Raw genomic sequence first — 13650 nt, 5'->3', positions numbered from 1 at the left:
CTTCTGTCTCCTAAACACTTCAACTCCCTCACTTTCATCACCAGCGACCACATCCACCAGCAAGTCTTCATTCATTGTTTCAGTCTATCGTTACCACCAATCTTGTGCTTCTGTACCAACATTGTTACTACCGTTTGCATTGAATAGCCACGAATTACGCCGATTCATCCTCAACGTTTCCGACTCACGGCCTCTGCTCCCTTAGACAATCGCCGTTGTGACAGGCAGATGACAAACTCACATTGTTCCCGGTCTTGTTGACCAGTCTGCCGAAAATATACCATCTAGGTCCTCAGATATACCAAGATGGCGACCTACTCGAGCCCTTCCTCATCACCCCCTCCCGGGCCTACACGCCGGCGCCTGAACAACTGCGCCAGTGCTTGCGAGCGTGGGTGCTGCGCCTTTGCCACATATTTCCCTCTGGCCTTTGTATACAGTCTCAGTGCATGGGGAGTATATGTCTGCTCTAAGATCGGGTTTGGCGACACTGGCTCGAAAAATGTATGGTGGGCCGTGCAAGGCATCTCGGCATTGGGGATACTCTTCTGTTTCCTCGCCAATTTGTCTTACACTATAGCCATCTTTACAGACCCTGGCTCGCCTCTGAAATCAACCAAAAGCAAACAGCAGGGTAAATACTCGATACTTCCTACCAGCGAGCCGTCAAGCGATCACGGCCCGGTGCAAAATATCACTGTTTCATCCACGGGAGCACCCCGATATTGTAAAAAGTGTCACACTTCAAAACCCGACCGCACCCATCATTGCTCGACATGTCAGAGATGTGTCCTGAAAATGGATCATCATTGTCCCTGGCTTGCGACATGCTTAGGACTCCACAATTACAAAGCGTTTGTGTTGTTCCTCATCTATCTCTCTTTGTTTGCCTGGATGTGTTTCCTGAATGCGTCTTGGTGGATGTGGAAAGAATTGTTTGAGAAGAGTGGATACTTGGAGGACACTGTACCTTCGGTCAACATCATTCTACTTTCCGTGATAGCCGGGATACTGGGCTTGGTGCTGTCGGGTTTCACGGGTTGGCATGTTTACCTTTGCTTAAGAGGACAGACCACGATTGAGAAACTGGAAAAGACTCGATACCTGAGCGGAGTACGGAGTCGAGTTGAGAGGAATAGACAAGAACAGCAATCCAGTCACCTCCGGCGCTCGTCTGAGGGTGTGGCTGAACGACTACATCGTGCAGGGGAACAGATCCTTGAGTTCCACGCTAATGCCGTACCTGGCGCTTCACGATATGAGGAAGGCGAAGAGCATACGTCTCCTGTTCCTAGTCTGTACAACTCTCAAAATTTCTCCACTGAGCCACAGCAACCCGCAAACTACACAGAAGGTTCAGGGAACAATTCGGCTAATGACACACCTGCACTCCGCGCTCTGAGGCGGACATATTCCTCGATTGAGGCTGAGCGCGAAAGGGCACGATACGATGAATACCTCGACGACAAAGAGTCGGCCAAGCTTCCTAGCGCTTTCGACCTGGGATGGAAGAGGAATTTGAGGCATCTTTTCGGCCACAATCCACTCCTTTGGGCGCTTCCAGTCTGCAACACCACTGGTGATGGCTGGAATTGGGAGGTTAGTACGAAATGGGCGCTCGCTCAGGAGGAACTCAGCCGTAATAAGGAAAGACGCCTAGCCGAAGCGGCAAATCAGCGACATGCCGGATATAGTGCCAGCGTCAACATGCGTGGTGGAGGTGGACGATACGAAGCGTATGAGCGTGACCGCGAGCACGACTCTGACGACGAGAACCATCTACATCATCACCAACAGATTCACGGCTATGGGAACTATCATGAGGATGGCGATTTCTTTTCTCGCAGTGCCGTGTCGATGCAGACACTGTCACAACGTAATCAGCCACAACACCCAGGTGAAGTTCCAGACAGAGGTCGACGGCGCCAGCGTCGTGACTTCGACAGGGCAGGGAGCGGAGAAGTTGGATCATTCGAAGTAAGCAGCGACGACAGCGATTCCAACTCTGACGTCGCATACAAAGCCGACGCATTTGCCAAGCACAGCGGGATCCGGAATGATCGTCTGCCAGGGTGATCGGGCTGGATCATTGTCTCGGAACGTCATCTGGAATGACCTTACCCGTCTGTATCTAAATATTGGAATGCTCATTGAACGGAACCCGCAAGCGATTGAACGACTCTGGATATTGGCACTTCCTACAATGAGCAGCGAAATGGAATTGGAATTGGAAAGTTCGGGTCGGCTTTTCGTGCCTAGATTATGGACTTGGAAAATTATTTGAACCGTGCATAGCGATAGTGTTGGATAGATAACATGTTCAATTGACATTGCGATTTCGGCTGGGTTGCTCGTTCTCGACGTCCAGGAGCTCTGCAGCAATACTTCCCCCCGAACGTGAATTCTCAACTACGTGTAGTCCCTTCTCTTAGAACAGCCAAGCACCAACGCTATCGACCGCAGTCTTGCCGTACCACAGTATCCTAACACAATCTAAATAGAAGAACAGCCAGATCGCCAACATTGAATAAAGAATATGGGTCGCCCCCAGAACATCTCTATCGTCTCCGCTGGCCAGAAAAGGCCAACAATATCAGGCCCCGGAAGCACTTCTCAGTAATTTTGATAGATAGTACATAATCGAATCAAAAGAGGAAAACGCCGAACACCAGCGCCCCAATTTGCTTTTTCCAATCTGATCGTGACACGCTGGTCACTCTTGGGGTATCAAAGGCCAAAAAATGATATCAAAATATTAAGTATAGCGAACACATAAGGAAACTGTTGATAAAAAGGTCCCGAGAGGAAACGATGTGATGAAGCAGGCGCTCTTCCAAACTTTTTTGGCGACAAAAAGTCCTCGCCCAAAACCCCAACACAAACAACAAATTTGGTTGAACGACACGAGGGAGAAGGAAAGCGCTCGTCTAAACTTTTTGAGTTCGGGGGAAAATATGGTGGGCTGGGTGCCTTAAAAAATTCGGGATAAATCAGAGAGCCGCTGGAATGCTCTGAGGTGTTTGTTATATATACAATTTCGGGTCGGCTTAGGGGGGTTTATCGATGAGGTGTTGGGTTGTGAGGGTTGGTAGCCGGAGTGCCTGAGGTTAGGAGAGTAAGGTAGCAGTTTAACGGGGGCAACAGTGGCTGCTGTTGAACTTATGTTGTGTATTTATTTGCGTTTTGATGGTAACAGTCGTCAACGTCCGAAGGGATCTGGAGTGAGACTAGACTTGCGTGGTTGAGCGTTCAGGTGCGGCTTCAGCGCAGTGGTTCCAAGAGAGCGAAGGCTGATATCAAAGCCGTGGATTGGCAAATTTTCTTCGTCCTCGGGGATCTTTCTTATCTTGTGGAAGCGGCCGGAAAGTGATGGCAACTTCAGACTCTGTATCGACACCGAGATCTTGATGCCCCAGCGAGGAACCCTCCAGCGTAAGATGTCGGCTACAAAACACTGGAATGTGCCGGTCAGTACTGCCAGAAATAAAAGCCCAATAAGCCCAAACATTCCTACGGTGGCCAAAAATGACCAGAAGTTCTGTCGGATGAAAGGCGTGACAAGTTCGGGTTTGCTGATCGAGAACAGGCTGAAAGCCAGCCCGATTGAGCTTATCATCAGCATCATCTTCATGGATTGTCCTGCCGTGTTCACGGTTGCCATGTTCAAGTCGACTCCAAAATCGGTTTTGAAAGTGGTCCAGTCGTCAGTCTGCTGGTCAAGTTCCTCTTTCAATCGCTTCAATTCTTTGATCCTTGTTCTGATAGGGCGAAGTAATGGGCCGTAAGGAGCTGATTCGGCACCGTCGAAACACCTGAAGATGCGGTCGTTGCATAAGTCCTCGCATGAGGTGATGATCGAGGATAAGTTCTTTGACACTTTTTTGGAATGATGGTTGGCGGTCCTGATACTATTTTTGGCTTCTTCTCGAGAGTATCTGGTCGCAACTGGGACCAAAGTCTGCTCCCACCGTCGGCTGCATTTCGTAAGCATTGCGACCACTTTCTCCTGCTCATACGTAACTTGCTGAAGGCGAATTCTGAGTATGGTGAGGAAGTATTCTCTAGGTTTTCGTGTTGCAATATCTCTGTCGACTTCCGAACGGCCTCGAGTAAAAGGGTCGGCTCTCATACCTTGGGCACGAAGACTGTCTTCAACATAGGAATGAACTGTTTCTCCATCGCCTTCTTTTTCGAAATAATTGTCGACAAGACAATATCCATTCCATATGTTTTCATCGGGCCCTGCTATTGTGCATGAAATCTGTGCTTCATAGAGGAAGAACCTTTTTCCTACGTTGGATTTTTCGCAAAGCAGTGTAACATCGTGGCATTGCCTGAGTGGAGTTCGATTGGGCCATTTTCGCGGGTCTTCTCGAGCCGATAGTGAACTTCTCAGTGCAAAATAGGGCAGGTTGAAAGTCAGATGGAATGTGGGTAAGCCCTCTAAGACAGCATCGTAGTTACAGTAAGGCTTGAACTCGAGATGCCTATAGAGAGTAGTTTGTAAGTGAGCCACCTGAAAATGGGGTGCTGTTCCGATCAGACTGTGGATAGCCCAAGCATCTGTATCAGTGATATATATAAGTTGTTGTTCGGCGTCAGGTTCGTCGTCTTGAATCGCCCCGAGGTTCGTTTTGCTAGACGATGGTCGCTTGGAGCGCTAATAGTCTCTGTTAGCCTGAAGTTCGAGAGATCATCGGCGAAGATTCAATACTGACCGCTTTCTTCAGTCGCCCGTACAATTGCAATGATGTAAATGCCATGATATCCAGTCTTGCACCATCACGGCCCTGTTCGATTACCATTGCCACAGAGTTGGAGCTTAGAATTGCTTTGCCCGATAGCCCTGCGCGGGCCAATCGGAGGGTTTCGAGAGAAGCTTCAGGGCAGCCCTGGCAAAACTCCGTCACTGTGTCTGCCATGGGTAGGCAAACTTCATTCTCATGCCCGGCTCTCATGAACATGCGAACAGGGTTAGCGTCCTCATCATCCTCAGCAATATCGTCTTCATTGGTTCTTCCACCGTCTTGAAACCTCAAATCTTCAACAGTCTGATCGTCGGCTTCGTCATTGAGAACCTCTTCCAGAGTTTCGATGTGGGGCTTGTTTGCCATGGCGAGGCTGAATGCTTGGCGCCCGCCGAAATTCGGTGTCCATTCATCCATGGCGGGTGAACTTGATATGCCGAGAACTCGTGATGCTGTTGTAGATCGCAAGATGGAGCGATGATCCAAATGTTTCAAAGCTGTGACTTGCGTCCAGAAGCACCGGGCTCGAGATATACTCTGCCATTCTCTAGACCAGGCGTCCAGGTGACCTGGAGTGAGTATCGACATCTCGACGCCCCTTTACAGCACCCGTGAGCAGCCAGCTCAGGACTATGACTCCAAGTAGCGTCCGATGCGTCCTCGGAGGGATCTCGTGAAACGTCTACGATCGATATCATTTGGTAACCTTCTCTGTCTTGCAGAATCTATCCCTCAAATGAGAACAGTTTGTACAATTCTGGATGGTGATACGAAGACCAGGCTGGCCGCATTTACACTATTGGTTCGGTAGTCATAGTTAGCTTCTCCACAACGTCTACGGGTAGGATCGAACCATAGCTTCGGGCACTCACGCAAGACCAGATAAATACCACCACCTTCTTTCTCGAAACTGTCTTTGGTGGCATTGCTTTGGGCAGCTCTGCGTTTGGGAAAAATTCGATTGGATCCGGAGCTTCCAAGAAGAGAAAGACAAGGTCAGCCCCTGTCGCGATAAGTGAGATTATTGGCTGGGCAACCTACTAGCACGTTATCGCCTCAACAATCCGAAATTCAGTAGCAATACAGACTCAAATTATCTATTTACGACTTTTACGACGCTATCGCTGCATAAATGATGTTATGAGCGGCATGAGCCCACCAAGTCGATACCAAATCATGAAACATATTGTGCTCCGCGATTTGGATTCTTCTTCCCTGAACCAAATAGACTGTTACAGAACGCCGAAATTGCCTGGACGAGTTGATAATGTTCGTGATCTAGCATCGCACAGAGTACTTTGACGTTTCGCGTGTCTACATAAGGACTCCTGTTCCAAGGTGTTAGCGTTGTTGCCAAAACAGGGCTTCAGAACAATAGGCGCAGGCATCTCCTTGGGCACAAACGCCGATGCCTTCTCAGACCGCTAGTTTGCCCGAACACATTATATGAGCAGGCATCCAGGCTTGTGCAACACAATAATTCCTGCTTCGATGCTCAGCCCGGGCCAAAAGGGCCATCGATGATCTCGGTGGCATTCTACCCAACTGGTTTAACTAGGCTATCCTCAATTGCTGGCCATTCGAGGCCAATAATTGTCAATGCACATCATTCTCTCTGCAAATAAAAGTCGTCTCTCGTTAATGCTTCTGCGGAAGTGCCCGAGCCAGCCGGGTAGAATATCTTCTTCAGGACCATGAGACACAAGGCGAGAAAGACGCCTGCGATAGCACGGTCTATGGTGATTGCCTGCTGCTCTCGTTGGCGGCCTCCATTGCCATGGGGCAGCAGTTGATGCGCCGAATTGTTGTTAGTCGCGGCTGTTGCGGCTGCGAGTGGTGCAGATTGTGAATGGATTGAGGTGAGTGGTCGCGTCGATGGCCCATGAGCGGAGAGATCCGCTGCTGTTAGCACAGCCTCTGCGCTGGCCTGTGTCGCTTCGGCACTAGGTGTCGGTACGAGGGGAATGGAGCCTGGTGCCAGGGTGGAGGAGTTTGGAGAGAGCGAGCCTGACCTTATATGAGAATTTAAACGTGGAGGAGTGTGTGGTTCTGGCGTCGTTGACGGTTTAACCATAGTCGTTGGCTGTGGTGATATGATGCCAGATATTGACGCCTGCTCTCGTCGCTGTAGCTGTCCATCCTGCGCTGTTTCTTGCGATGCGGTGTCATTCTTGGGCTGCTCTTGCGCCTTGGGCACTCGTGCTTCAAGCTTCATTCCCTCGGGCAATGCTTCCAGACCAAGATCTTCTTCTTGTACATTGATCCCCGCTTCGTGACAAATCTCCCACCAGTCCCTCATGACCACCTCGTTCGTTTTCTTACACGCATCACACCTCCACGTACGACTTTCTTTTGCCAGACGTGCTCTTACTTCCTTACTGGCTTCTAGACCACCCACTTGACCTGCACTGCCTTGTTCTGCCATAAAAGAACGTAGTGCAGTAAGTGCTGTCCGCACACCCCAGGCTGGCATCCAGGTTTCCTCATGAAATCCCGAAATGCTTAGACAGATCTCGCGATTGACTTCGAATCGGCCCGAGGGAGTAAGGAAGCGGAAGTTGGGTGGTTTTAATGGATATGTAGGTGGTAATGTGATGCGCCCGTGATACATGCCACCAGAGTATGGAGAGGGGGAAGGAGGCCCCAACAGCGTGAAGTGCCAGTCATGGAGGTCGGCATCGGATACAGGTGCAGCATAGAATGCCGGGTTAGGGTTTGATGATGGAGAAGACAGCTCAGCTGTCTCTTTGAGAAGTCGGCGGATAGTTGGAGAGGGGGCCATGTTGCAGAGTCGCAGGCCGGAGTCTGCCTCAAGATGAAGTCATCGGACTGCTCGCAAGAGACGAAACTCTACCAAGCGCCTCTACCGTCGCCGAAAGACGACAAATGAACAGATGAACCCGGGCAGGAAGTAATCGATAGTCCCCTCTAGTATATATGAAATCAGGTTGTAGATACGTCGCTTGTTGGGGTTAAAAGGATTAGGTGTTATATTATTCCATGACTATCGCGCGAGGCTGAGCCGGTAGATATTCGGCTAGCTGCTCTAGAAATGCTCTAACGTTTTGAAGCTAGCTTGGCTACGTGGATCAGGCGGCACGCAGATATTCAAAATAGGCTTTCTCAGCCTTGCTGTTATTTCTCATTTGGCCTTGACCTTTTCCGCCAGCCAACTCGGAATTTCTGGCCGAGTCTTCCACCCACTCTGCCAACCCGTCTGATCTGCTTCGGCACTAGCTGGCAAGGCATAAACTGCCGTCACAAGCCAGCTATCCGACTCGGCAGCAAAATCCGCTCTCAGACTAGGTAGCACCGACCTGCTTTCTGTCAGATTACTATTTGCATCCTCGTCCAGCGCTTTACCAGCTCGAAGCTTGGATTGATGGAGCTCTACTATGCCGACGACACCACCTCTCGACACTGCCAATGATGAGTCGTGAGTTTCCAAACGCCCTTCACTCTCTTGTGCATCGAGTGCTTGGAGTTCTCGCTCATCCTTGGCAGAAACTCCATGAAGTGCAAACGCGCCTTCACTTGATTTCAATGCACGCTTTGTGATCAGATGGTGTGCGCGCAGATGCCAGTTTGGAGAATTATCAGTTGGGGGAATGAGATAAGTCTCAACTGATACGTCTTTCCAGGGCTTCCATGACGAGACCAGGATTGGCGAACCATCAACTGTCTCCAGCCGGGCGTCCAATGGTTGCTTTCGAACTTTCCAGGACTCCCCTTCATCATCGGAAAATGCAATCATACTGTCGCCTCCAATGGCTTCTACAAAGTATCCGCCAGTCGGGACCGAGTAACCGAAAGCGGAACTGTACGCAAATTTCCCATATTTGGATTCTGATGCCCGTACCGGATAATGACATGCTTGTCCCGAGGACAAGAGGAATGTGTGCCCACCTTTGTTGACCATAATATGCAGGGGATGTTTTAATGCCACAACCTTTGATACTGATGCTGTTGGAAATGGTTCCTCCTTGGCCTGCCAGAAGGCATGAGACTCGGGTAACGCCAATGCGACGAATCCCAGCATGAACCAATATGTCGAGCCAGGGGAGTTATAATTTTCGGAGAGAAATTGATTAGGATAGTTGTATCCTATGGTTAGCAATCCGCTGTGGGTAAGTATATCCTTCTGCTGTGACCAGTGACGAAGATTCCTGAGCAGGAGACCTTTTACCACACCACACGTGAAAGGAGGGTCAAGATCCAATTCTGCAAATGCCACCGCTGACCAGAAGCCTGCAGTCGCAAATCGATAGGTGAGTGATCTCCCGAATGTGATTCCTCGCCCTATATCATGTTAGAACACCCAAGGATATTCTCCGAGATGACTCACTTACCTTCCTCGTCCCAATAATGGACAAAATCTTTCGCAAATAACTTGGCACGAGTTTTATACTCTTCCGCTCTCTCCTTATCGTCGTGACCATTAATCTTCACATACAACAGCTGCAGTAACTGTATCGCAAAAGAGCCACTATAGTAGTCCATCTGCCGATGCGAACTGGGCCCATCGTTGGACCAGCCATCGCCACGATAGAAGGTATCGAGATGATCCAAGTCAGCCTCAAGCCGCTCAGGCGAATACTCAGCACCATTTGTCTTGAGCGCCAAATTCGCAAAAACTCGAAACCACAACCAGTTTGTATTCGGCATTTCCCTGTTGTTGATCCAGCCGAGCCACTTTTGCACATTTGACTTTTCTTTCTCAGTCAGCGGATCCCACAGCTGCTTCGGCGCAACACAAAGGGCGAATCCCATCGGACACATTTCGACCATGCGCTGATCGAGATCTTTCGCATAGCCCCAAAACTCGGGGTGCTCGGGATTAGTGCCATTCCTCAGCCCGTCTAACCACAGCTCTGTGCCTGAAAATGTATCGCCGCTGGCAAGCAGGGCGCCGAGACCCCACATCGGACGTGTGAAGCCTTCGAGCTGCGCGCCTGTCTCATCGTATCGTGTCGCCGTGGCACCCAGACGTAGTCGTGTTCGACCAGAGGAAAAGAATGGTATGAGGGGCGTTAATAGTGACTTGCACGCCTCGAGGACTTGTGCACGTGTCTCCAATGGACTATTCAAGTCCGTGAAGTATGGTGGACTTCTTGATGACTCGGCCATCACTCCCAAAGCGTCCCAAGTGACGCTAATCCGATCTCGAGTATTGCATATGATATTCCGAATCTTGGTTCAGTTTCTCATCCTTGTACGAGAGAATTTGATCTACACGATCAATGTAATGAAAACAGTGGTTCACCCCTTGGCTAGATGGCCCACCAGCAGGACAAAAAGACAAGGCTGCAGGATCAGGGGCTCGCGAATATCAGACACTAGAAAAATCCCAATTCACTTTCAGGGTCCATGTACCAGTTCAGAGGGATGGGCGTCCCTTTTGTAGCGACGTCTTCTCGACTTGGGTTGATGGGTTGACCCCCAACCCATCCCCAGACCCATTGGGCGAGAGGACCAAACGTCAAGCGAAGGTCGCGTGGTCCGCAGCTTTTTTGGAGATTCGCGAAATCTAAACATCTCCGCACGATCGAATTTAGCCAAATTTCATGTTTTACATAACGTGATTTGGACCTTGAGCTGTTATTCGTGGGAGAATGTTTTCCCAATGTTTACGTGGGGGTCAGTTTGTCGTCGCTCTGACCAAGTCGGGATTGCGTAATTCTTTGAGACCAATGTGTTGGGGGTACGTTATTGATGTCTTCGTAAAATGCTCGTCACTGTACGAAAGTCCGCTATCGTTTGGATCGCGGAGTCGTTGGTCGCGCTTTCAACATTTTTCAGGTTCCGGGTCATCGTATTCGTAGCTCTTATATGTACATAGACCCTCATTATACAATATACCCAAGGATTTCATATTTCTGAGCCAGGTTACCAAGGAAAACGTTAATTGAACGCCTTTGATTACTTCCTCCTCCATGTCCGTGATTGAACGCTTTTGCTGAATTACAGAAACGCCTTGCCTGAAAATAAGATCTGGTCCTCATATGTCATAACACCATGAAAGCGGCCTAGTTGGTCAATCTCCGTACAGTGTCTTCAGATGCTCTCCGTAATCACAGCATTGTACCAGAATGATCGTAGGTCGAATCTCGGGTCGCAATGGGTTGGCCGTTATTCTTAAGTCCGTCTGGTTCCTCTGGTACGGATTGGTTCCGCTGATCAATGGTTTCGTTTATCCTACCAAGGAACATCTTGTATATGTCCCCGTTTGAAGGTTCCCAATCCACCATGTCCCTGTGTAAGTTAGTCAGGGAATTACAATCTCGGCAACGAATAGCTTACGGTACGCCTCACCATTTCAACTCGCCATCCAAGCGTAGAAAGCGGTGCAAAGCATCCTTGTCGTCTCCAAAGCTCACGAATTCTATGCAGACAGCTGTTTAGCGAAGGTTGCTACCCTTGGTGTTGTGATAAGTCTCATTAAACTCGACAATCTTTTCATCAACGGCCATGCTGTGCTTTCCCATAGCTTCCCATTTCCCATCCGTGAGGACAATGGTACTTTAATCTTTGGTTTTGTAGAATCGCCTAAATCGCCCCACCCACTCGTAGAGGATTCGTCCCAGTGCAGTGGCAATATCCGTGTGAACTTCGTGAACAGGTCTCCCTTTAGTATTTACTGGAAAGCATCGAGTCTCGAAATGTGGCTGTCCATTTGACGTTGTCTACTTTGAAGTAAGAAGCCGTAAACCTCAGATCCATGCAATCTTTGTCCAAGTTTTGACACTTTTTGGTTAGTCGGTTACGAACAAAACAGACTGTATGCCAATGCTGCCCCAGCGACTGGGCGTGATCCACAAGGAAAAGCTACCAGCTGTTATTCTTCGATCTCCAGTCCATACGTTTGAGCTTGTACTTACCAAGTTGCCTTGTACCAGGTAGCGTGCCCAAGCAATACCCAGCATATCTGAAGATATTAGCCAATACTCGAGCGGAAGAGTTGCCTTTTCTCTCTACAATTTTATTCGTCCCACTTACAATGGAGCATAGACTTTCGAATGACTCACTGCCTAGTATTATATAACCCGGCGTGTCCCCTTTGTGCTTACCTACCTGTAGATTGTAACCCTCTTCTCAATCTCGACCTTTCAGTTTCCCGAGTCACATTGCTTTGTGCGCTGACCTGATTACATAGTGTACTTGACCCAAATCCCCTGTTCTTCGCTCCAAAAACATGTCAGACCTAGGATAGTATCCACCCGGTACCGAGAAAATGGAGGCCATGGCCCTGTCTGCCGACCCGAACTTCCCCAAAGCACTAGATAGCCCATTAGACTATGATGCAAAGAGCTTGAAGGTTAGGGTTGAATGGGGGAAGACTTTGAAGAAGCGAAAGTTTACACCTAGGTCGGAGGCATTTGCCGCAGGCTATCTCGAAATTGCAGAAGAGGCACTGGCAGTCGATGATGATGACGAACTATCTGATAGTGAGAAACTCAATCTGAAGGAGAAGGTCTTCCGCCTTGACCAATTCCTGCAAAGGAATGAGGATTTATGGTATATCCCGACACCAGCGATGCAAAAGCTTGCAGATCAAGCTGCCTTGCTGACAAAGTTGGAATTGTATGGACGATATGGCGACTACATGAACATTGAGCTCGCTCAAGTTCGGGATGCAACTCGCAAACTTGAGGAGTTGAAAAAGTATAAGCCTATCTTTGCCAATTACTGGACGTCTATTCAGACAAAGATAGAAAGTGAAGAAGGAGTAGTGGAGTCCGAAAAAACCATGGAAAACCAGTCGACTATTGTTGCTGTTCGAGCATGCGCGAAGGCATTGAACATCCCAGAAGAGCACTTATTGGAAACAATAAAGCACTATGCCAACAGAAACGAACGATTTCACAGCGATATTGAACGGCTAGTTAGCATCGGAAAGGGCCCTCCTTTGGCAAACAAGATCTTTGGGGATCTCAAATATGTTCAAGACTGCCTGGATACCGCTACACAAGACCGTGAGTTCTTAACATATCTCAAGATAATTGTTGAGAGGCTCCGGGATGACTGGTTTGTTTTTCGAAGAGAAGGGGATAAAGAGGATCCAGAGTACTGGGAGCTCTCAGATAAGGCGAGGTCTTTGAGGTCAGGAAAGGACGAAGCAACGGGTGCGGCGATAGCTGAGTACAAAGAGCAGCTGAAGGGGATAAGCGAGAACAGTTTTCAAGAGGTCATACGGCAGTATCATGGACTGAGACTAGTGATGTCTCACAAACGAAGGGTGAGGTCGGAGGCACAAGGGTACGTGCAAGAGGCCAAGAGGCGGACTGGAAAAGTGGAAATGATTCAAAACCTACATGAGGCACTCATGGATGAGCCAAGGTATAGGCAACTGATGGATTTGACCGAGACATTGGATCGATTCGGACAGGACTACCCTGCGCACTAATGTGGGCGGACATAATCTTGAAATAGGGGGAGGATCCACTATGGCTAAGAGTCGAAAAGGCCTGAATGGAGGAAAACAGGAAAATATTTGAATTTGTTTCTTTTCGAATGCTTTCGCAAGATCAAGCGAGCCAACAGTCTCGAAATTTTTCAGCTTGGCTCAAAGGGCGGTCAAGTCGAGGGGTAGATTTCTATCGCCTATATCGTTTCTGGTAAAGTTATGGAGAAGATGGGTGTGATTCAGCTCCAGAAGTATACAGAACGTGATAAGACACGATCGTCTATCGCTCTCGAGCACCCGATTTATACTGATCGGTGCAGGATCATCTTTATGGTATACGTACACATGCAATTCTTCCACGAGACAATACCCACGTGGAGATACCTCTGTTAGTCTTTGCCCTAGTTTCTGCGTGAGAACAAATTGGCGATCCTCTACCCTGTGCCTCCCGGCCGCAACCCGGACGATAGGAGTGACAGTGAGCTCATTCAGTATGGA

General features: G+C 49.0%; 5 protein-coding genes across 5 annotated transcripts; 2 read left to right on the top strand and 3 right to left on the bottom strand.

The window, feature by feature from the left end:
• Positions 1-306: 306 nt before the first annotated feature.
• On the top strand, positions 307-2076 carry LTR84_010432 (uncharacterized protein; the record flags this gene model as incomplete). The annotated part of the gene is made up of 1 exon (XM_064853969.1): positions 307-2076. The coding sequence occupies one exon, from the start codon at positions 307-309 to the stop codon at positions 2074-2076; it is 1770 nt and encodes a 589-aa protein (XP_064700427.1).
• A 1123-nt stretch (positions 2077-3199) lies between these two features.
• On the bottom strand, positions 3200-5165 carry LTR84_010431 (uncharacterized protein; the record flags this gene model as incomplete). Its single annotated transcript, XM_064853968.1, has 2 exons — positions 3200-4660; positions 4719-5165. 2 exons carry the CDS (start codon positions 5163-5165, stop codon positions 3200-3202), a joined length of 1908 nt encoding a protein of 635 aa, XP_064700426.1.
• A 1189-nt stretch (positions 5166-6354) lies between these two features.
• Positions 6355-7530, bottom strand: LTR84_010430 (uncharacterized protein; the record flags this gene model as incomplete). Its single annotated transcript, XM_064853967.1, has 1 exon — positions 6355-7530. One exon carries the CDS (start codon positions 7528-7530, stop codon positions 6355-6357), a length of 1176 nt encoding a protein of 391 aa, XP_064700425.1.
• A 360-nt stretch (positions 7531-7890) lies between these two features.
• Positions 7891-9875, bottom strand: LTR84_010429 (uncharacterized protein; the record flags this gene model as incomplete). Its single annotated transcript, XM_064853966.1, has 2 exons — positions 7891-9047; positions 9098-9875. 2 exons carry the CDS (start codon positions 9873-9875, stop codon positions 7891-7893), a joined length of 1935 nt encoding a protein of 644 aa, XP_064700424.1.
• A 2104-nt stretch (positions 9876-11979) lies between these two features.
• On the top strand, positions 11980-13152 carry LTR84_010428 (uncharacterized protein; the record flags this gene model as incomplete). Its single annotated transcript, XM_064853965.1, has 1 exon — positions 11980-13152. The coding sequence occupies one exon, from the start codon at positions 11980-11982 to the stop codon at positions 13150-13152; it is 1173 nt and encodes a 390-aa protein (XP_064700423.1).
• Between the last annotated feature and the right edge of the window lie 498 nt (positions 13153-13650).

Source organism: Exophiala bonariae, assembly GCF_035927105.1.
Source record: "Exophiala bonariae strain CCFEE 5792 chromosome Unknown scaffold_43, whole genome shotgun sequence".
Lineage (NCBI taxonomy): Eukaryota > Fungi > Ascomycota > Eurotiomycetes > Chaetothyriales > Herpotrichiellaceae > Exophiala > Exophiala bonariae.
The sequence above is the reverse complement of the archived record's forward strand: the minus strand, read 5'-3'. Positions and strand labels throughout refer to the sequence as shown.